The 7,806-nt window shown below is 41.3% G+C and overlaps 1 protein-coding gene across 2 annotated transcripts; it reads right to left on the minus strand.

The window, feature by feature from the left end:
* Nucleotides 1-832: 832 nt before the first annotated feature.
* Nucleotides 833-7,776, minus strand: NTAN1 (N-terminal asparagine amidase). 2 transcript variants are annotated; one of them, XM_026054113.1, is made up of 10 exons: nucleotides 7,678-7,776; nucleotides 6,639-6,741; nucleotides 6,480-6,545; nucleotides 6,002-6,110; nucleotides 4,834-4,907; nucleotides 3,507-3,560; nucleotides 2,505-2,558; nucleotides 1,885-1,982; nucleotides 1,244-1,357; nucleotides 833-1,074 (listed from the first exon to the last, which is right to left on the minus strand). In XM_026054113.1, exons 1-10 carry the CDS (start codon nucleotides 7,756-7,758, stop codon nucleotides 895-897), a joined length of 933 nt encoding a protein of 310 aa, XP_025909898.1. In that variant the 5' UTR covers nucleotides 7,759-7,776; the 3' UTR covers nucleotides 833-894. The 2 variants fall into 2 exon arrangements, with proteins under 2 accessions (XP_025909898.1, XP_025909900.1); XM_026054115.1 differs by having other exon boundaries at nucleotides 834-961.
* Between the last annotated feature and the right edge of the window lie 30 nt (nucleotides 7,777-7,806).

Consider the following 7,806-nt stretch of genomic DNA (forward strand, 5'->3'; position numbering starts at 1 on the left):
ACAGTACAGGAGCTCCACCTGCACCAGAGCCTGGCTTCCAACAAGAGCCTCCTCACTGAGGATGAAGTAGCAGCTGAGAAGGGAGGTGATGCTGCTGCCCAGCAGTAAGGAGAAATACAAATGTAAAGCACAGGTTTGAGAAACACTTCTCCCCTCTCTTAAGACCCTTCAGTTTGAAACAGAGTTGTAGACTATGCTAAATTAGACAAATTATTAACCAATCCTGAAGAAAGTCTGGAGCTCTAAGTCAGTTTTGGTCCTGGATTGACCAATCCTAGACCTTTAAGACAATGAGAAGGAAATGTACCTTTTTCTATTTATTTCCTTCCAAGCAGATTTTTAGTGATTACATCTGACTTCAAGCTACTGCTTAGTCAAACTGAGTGGCAGTCCAGCTCCAAGCTAACTGCTGTATCTCAGCATGTGAACTGAAGTTAGCCAGGTCAGAATAGCTACAGGTTTAATATAATTATTAAGGCTGGCCCGACATCACCAATCAATCATGTAGATTCTGAATGACAGAAATGTCTTGAATTATTCCCTCAAATCAGCTCAGGTTTTGAAAGAAAAAATGTTTAACCTTTTTCATAGCAATAATTAACTTACACTTACTAATATTAAATAYTTCAAGATGAGTGGATAACATTCTAGCACCCACTTCGAACAGGGATTCCTCACCCAAAATCATGGGAAACCAACAGAAAAAWCCTTATGGTAAAGTAACAGTAATTCAGGCATAGAAGTAGTGCAAAAAAAGCCATATTCTTCTGCCAAAATAATTTTATTTTGAAAAGCCATCATTTTTACCAGAAATATTTTATTCTTTTTGCACAAGAAATTGATCTTCTTCTGGCAAGGTTACACTCCATAAAATGGCTGGTGTTGATCTCCAGGTTAGATCTTGTCAGAACAAACCTGTTCCCACAAACCTTCTTCATTCTTTTTGTAGATGCGAGGTTTCCTATTAGGAAAYAGGGAATGAGAGGGAAAGGGGTGTTCTTTTAAAAATGTTAACGTAGATCTAATGTGGGAAACAAAGTGGGGTGGCTCAGCCAGTGGTGATGTGGAAAGGTTCTGAAAAACAAGATGGGAACAAGAGCTGTTTAAGTTCCAGAATATTAATTTCTGAATTATTCTGGCTTTTTATCAGGTTATTTTCCACCCTTCCCCCTAAGARCTTCACACACTATTTATCTATCTTAATCTTGGTTGACTGAAGAGATGAATATAAAGTTTAAGTTACCTGTAGGATCTCTTTATCATCTTGTTCCAACCAGAAGTCCACATGTGGAAAAGGCCTCCAGAAATAAGGTCCTATACGTAGTTGTTCCATCTTTGCATCATAAATGTTAGTCAGCTGCAGGGACAGAGAATAGATTGCAGGGAACCTCAATATTAAAGTGAATTTGCTCTCTTCTGTATATAGAGTTATCTGCAAGTCCTTAGGTGCAGTTTCTATCCTTGATCTACTCATTACCAGCTTAGTCATTAAGATTTCCCCATCATTCCAACAAAGTTGCAGTAGTGGATTTATAGAATTCAAGAGATTAAACAACTTCTCCCCCATTACCAGCAACAAGAAGCCTAGATTTGGAAGGTACTGCTCAAGTTATGCCCAGAACCTGAATCCCTTTACCTCAGTTATCCCACTGGCACCATAACAGCATGGGAAGGAGCTCTGCAMTTCTAAGACAAGGGTGAGTCTCACAGTTGAAAGCTCAGATGTGGTTTGATCTCCATCCCCATCCTTTGCTTCCCACYGTCACATCTCTTGTTACAAAGAGAGTATACCGAAGGATTCCTCTCTAATATGACAGCTCATTGCCACTCACTGCTCTTCCTTTCCACCAAAAATACATTTTGCTTTGATTTTATTTTACTTACTGGGGCTCCTGTTAAGATGTGGGCTGACCGCAAATTCTCATCAGGCCCTTTCTCGGGGAAGGTTGCAGGAAAAATCTCTGCTGTTTTAACATTTACAGCTAACAGAAAATAAGAATATAAGTACAAAAATGGTCAGCTCTTCCAAATCACTTAAAACACCCATAACCCCAACATAACATTTTGTTTCTGCTTATCTGAAACATAGCAAAGTTCTAGTAGGTATCAAAAAGTACTTTTKTATTTTTCAGTACCCCAGACCTCTTCACCTACAATAGTGAATTTCTACTTATTTTCAGTGTTGGTCTGACAGACTTTCAGGGATATTAAAAGTAATTAGAAAAGAAACAAAACAAACAGTGACAAGACCAATTTTAAGCCAATAATTAATTCAGAACTTGACACTGGTCAAAATCATACAGCCAGTTAAAAGAAGAAAAAAAAAAAAAAAAAGCATTTGTGTACAAATACTTGCATCTATGCCTTCAATACCAAATGGAAACCCTGTACGAATCAAAGGCACTCAACTTTTAGGACTGGATTTGCTAATCATTACAGGCAACTCATTTACTATCAGAATTTGAAAAGCAATCCCATTGCAAAACATTAACAGTTTAACTCACCTATTCCATAAATGATTGGAAAGTGAATATCCTTCTCCTCTCTGTCATTTAGTTCTGTAAGAAAAAAAAAAACACAGTAGTACAGTGTCAAAGAGCCGTATGATTTTTTTTCCTCTGCATGGCATTCATTTGGTTTATGTATTAAAAGAAAACATTGCATGTATTAAAGAAAAACACATTAAAAAAAAAGCCTGAGAAGTCCTGTGAAAATGCAAAGCATTTTACATTTTCACTCTGAGCCTAYGGGTCATGAAGATATAAACCTGATCAGCAGATATAGAAGGTCCCATCTCAACAGAGTCAAATACGCTAAGAGATAAAGCAGCTCCTATTTCCTCAACATTTAGCCACATCCAAAAAAAATGAGGTCATGCARGTGTTATTGCTTAGCAAAATTATCCATCTCCTATAAGATGTGGAAAGAGAAGGCACAGGTCAGAATCAAAGAGTAGGACTCTACRTAATAACATTTGGGACAACTCTGGTCTTGCTTTGTAAGGAAGCAAATCACAGGGGAAAGAAATTAAAAAATACAAAATGCTGAACTTCCATGCTGCCATGTTTCAGAGATGCAAGTTAGCGACTATGACAGAAGGCGCAGATTGCAGAAATACTATGACCGGGATGCAATACAAGAAAGTTATTTCCATCTTTATGCAGTTTCACATACTACAATCTCACTCAAAACTGCAGGGAGGGAGGTCTAACATCAAGAGCTGGCAAGTTCCCTTCTCAGTTGCCTCTCAAGATTTGCAGACATACAGTCTTTTTCCACAGGACAAAAGAAGTGAAATAATGCAGTAATGATCACAGGTAGCCAGTGGTAAGAAGAGAGATTCCTATTTGACATCACCACGTGCTTCCAGCAGAAACAAATTAAAACTGGGAAATCGTTACAGAGGAATCATACTGCTCTTCCTCACAGGAAAGAGAAAGCACCGGGAAAGGACATTTGATTTCAATGGCTAAAATACTTCAGAAACCAAGGAAACGTTTGCTTACCTGTTACGCAGAATGTCACTAAATGAACATCATCTGGTTGGAGATCAAACGCTCCTACAGCAACAACGATAGCAGTAATGTATAAAACTGAGTGGTGGCAAAGCTGGTGCCATACATGGACACAGGGCACGAGCAGTGCTGCGCACCGTGGAGAACACAGGCAGGGCCCTAAGGCTGCCAGAACCACTGCTACTAGAACAGGCAGAATAGCAGTGTGCTTTGCAGACRTGTTTCAAACCAACTTTGATAAAATAAAGCCAGAGCTACTACATGAAACGGTAATTTACAAAGAGTTGCCCTTGGCAGTGGCAACTAAAATGCTCTAAGTACACKGTTGTGCCTCTTACTGATGCTGGTTTAAAACAGCTCTGGCATCACATGAACTCTTCTTTAGTTCAATATGTATCTAACAGCTGCTATTTAAACATATTTTCACAAAATGTTAAATATATAGTGAGCAAATCCTGCCTTTCGTTAAATGTATTTTATTTCTCCTTCCAGAACTTTTTTTTTTTTAATTTTTAATAGTATGTAAGCTTTATGCATGGAAATTGAAAAGTTGAAAAAAACAACTTATAAACCAGAATACTTCRTTCTGTAGAAAACTCTCACACAACATAACACGCACAACAGGATCACTGGATGAGAGGATGACAAAGACACATCTCAGGACATTTCAGGCTCCCTTTCCTTCTGTCAAACCTGTTTATCATCCTTTGCCACCTCCCCCAGTACTGATACATGCCCGTTCCCAATACCAGTGGTGGCCTAGGCCTCTTCACGCTTGTTTAGAGGTCAGGGCACTTAAAGTGACTAAGCTAGTACCTTACATTGCCCATTGGGTTGTAAAGCTCCAGTCGTGTCTCTAGAACACAGATTTCACACAGACATAACATCTTTCATCAGACAATTTCACGCTGCAATTAAATTCCACCACAGATTGTAAGAGCTGAAATGAATCGTTACTAGCCAAGCCACCCACGTGATGGATTTAGATAATGACAGAGAAACCACTCAACCAAAGTCAGGCAGTATTGCAGCAGCAGGGCCAGGAATCAAGCCCAGCTCCCTGCACTCCAATTCTACACTAAAATATAACCCACAAATTGCCAAGCAAATACCCTCCCTCCAGGCTCTGGCCATACGTGAGCCTCACGAGTCCAACCTCTCTCCATGCCAAGTTCTCAGYGGAAGACAGAGCCTCCAAGACACATCCAGATTTCTTTAAGTGACAGGAGGTTCAGACTACAAATAAATTTCACCCAAATGCAGTCAGAACTATTGGGGKTTTTTTTGGGACATGAGAGTGGAAAAAACGTGAACTTACTAAGAAGCTGATTAGTAAGTTTTTGTGATAACTGCCTATCATCATTGAAACCTCCAACTAGGTGCACTTCCAGCCTAACAGAGATGGAATAACAGGAAACAGCAGTTAAAAAGACATCCCAAAGTAAATATCCTTACAAAATATTCCCCAGCCCAAACTGTAAAGCAATCATTCAAGCTTCATTTATTACAGACGCATGCACCATGTTGATCTACATTATATTGCAAATAATGGTCASTAATTCTGCTGTCAACACCCCAGGAATCACCCAGTAAACAGCACAAATTAAGAGTTTTAGGGAGCATTACACACATGCAATTCCATCTGTCCCAGTAGTCCCTCCCATTGTGAGCATCTCAGGTTCATCTTTTGTTTCCCAGCAAAGGGTTAGTTAAGTGTGAAGTAASTTGCTCCAGTGGCTTCCTTACAATTATCTTGGGCCACAAGGTTCTTCTCTGAGAAATGTCTGCGTAAAGACGGTTTCATTCATGAGTCTTTTGTTCAAACTTCTAAAAAGATGATTGGGACCACATCAGTTTTAGAGGCAGGTCTCCAACAAAGCAAGTGAACAGATACCACAGGGAAACCCTGCCATAGCTGAGCGTTTCAAAACCAGGCAACTYAAATCACAGGTTTTTAGAGATTATATCCTCCAATTTCATTGACTTTTTGCTCTTGTCAAACTACAAATGCCAGGATTCCTGTGCAGCCAGGAAGAACCTTATTAACTAGATTCTGTTTTAGGGGATAGAAATTTTGCTTAAAAGTGATTTTAGGATRGACATATCCCATATGGATTCTCAAATCCCGAACTGTGTTTACAAGATCAACAGTATGAGGAAAAATAAAATACAAAACTCAAAGTATTAGCTTGGAAAGCTGGGCACATATGAAGTGAAAGTCACTGCAAAACAGTAAACGTGAGACTTAACAATGGTGTTTTTACAGAGACACTACTGGGAGTAGAACCATTCTTTAAGATGCTGCTAAAAAATATCCTCAAAATAATCATCAAGGAAATAATTTTTATTTCCCACAGGGCTCCCAATCAAGAGTTATTTCCTACACAAAACTGTGTAGGATATGATCATGTTCAAAATTCCCCATCTTACAAACTGCAGTCACTGTGTGGAAAACCACACACAAGAAATACAAGAGCAGAACTGACCTTCCACATTCTGCCGTGTTAGAGAGAGACTTTACTGAGCTCATGATGAGCGATACCTCAGCTTCGGTGTCCGATCCATCGCAGTGTGTCAGGCAGGTAGCTCCGCTACCTGAGCAAGGCACAAGAAGACAGTTACTTGACTGCATAGTTGGAGGCTGCTACACTACTATTATTTAACAGCTCTTATATCACATTCTATATATGCAGATGGCCACGACCTAATACTATCACTAACCACTGGTCACGTGAGACAATTAGCTTTGCAATCTTATTTGGCAAACAGAATATGGAGCTTCCGACAGTGAATAAACTAGATTTCTGGAGTGAGCCATTTAATTAATACGTCAAAGAGTTTTTGAGGTTCAAGTTTTTATAAACCTAACTGCAGTCTGTTTTATTAATGCAGCATAAACCGATACTGATCTGAGATTCGTCACTTCAAATGGATGGGTTTTGCGCTGAGCAGCCTCTAAGGTACCTGTGTGTCGGAGCACAACCAGATGGCAGGTAGTCGCATCGTCCGAGCCAAGAATGGAAACAGAACCTAAGGCGAACAACAGAAACACGGTAAGAACTTTGTTCTCATAGGCATGGTTTTGGTAAGGGAAAACAAAAAAACCTTTACCTTCCTACATACCATCTTTAGGGGTAGTCACGGCAAATTCTCTTTGCTGAATATAGAGGAGACCTCGGGGTTCCACAGTTTTAGCAGGCTGACTTCTAAGAAGTTTTGCCTTTTCCTAAAGATAAATGATAACAGAGACTACAGTGGATGATTTCTCAGGCTCCGTTACTGGACAGAAACGTCACCTCTGAAAAGCAAAGGGATCCAAGTCAGAGAGAAAAACAAGTCACATCTCGTATTTCAGCAGTTTCTGAATTTTGAGAATTTTTCACTTTCCTGACACTTTAAACCCCATCATTGCAGCCAAAAAGGAAAACTGTAACAAAAAAAGGACAAAAATCCCACCTTTCCCTGTTATATAGATGATAAAATGGAGGTACCGGGACAGCATGAGTTGTTCAATATTGCACTAGACACTTAATACCAGAGCTGATCTTGGCTGCTTAACCATGACAGGAAACAGATTTCTTCTTCTCGGAAACTTTTCAAATACAAAAGTTCCAGGCTCCTACTGCCTCAGTCCAACACATTTACTTAGGACTCCTCAAAACTTGGCTAGTCCTTGGCGCGCCCTGCCAGCAAGCCCAGCTCCCTGGGCCCGGCCGGCTGCAGCGCTCGCCACTGAACCCCGGGCAGGCGGCGAGTTTCCACCCTGGGGCTTTGGAAAATAAAAATAAATAAATACAAACATYGCACGTAGTTTTATCAGATTTTATGGAAAAAAGAAACCACCTCTGTTTCTATAAATGTGTGCTTCCACATATATATACACATCTACAGAGCACATGAATTTATGTATGTATGTACACACACACACACACACGCTTCTTATGCCTCGTTCTTATATAACCTTTTCTATGTGATGTTATGTAGACAGAGATGCAAGCACACGCCTTCCGCRGCCCGGCCCCGCTCCCCGTTACAAGCAGGAGCCAGGGCGCGCGGGGCCCCGTGACGGGGCCGGTTGCTGCGGCCGCCGCCCCGCCCCAACCGAGCAGGTCTTTACCCTCCTTTCCAGGCCGCGGGCCCGGCCGTCCCGCCGCCTGCTCACCTCGAGGTGCGGGTGGGCGCGGACCATGTCTGCCGTGGGCCGCGCCAGGTCGACGCGCTGCCCGTCGATGAGGAGCGGCATGGCGGGCGCCGCGGCCTCCCTGCCGGCCTGCCGCCGCCCGCGCCGGGC

The sequence above is a fragment of the Nothoprocta perdicaria genome, unplaced genomic scaffold (assembly GCF_003342845.1).
Source record: "Nothoprocta perdicaria isolate Ctin4 unplaced genomic scaffold, notPer1 scaffold_12, whole genome shotgun sequence".
NCBI classification, from domain to species: domain Eukaryota; kingdom Metazoa; phylum Chordata; class Aves; order Tinamiformes; family Tinamidae; genus Nothoprocta; species Nothoprocta perdicaria.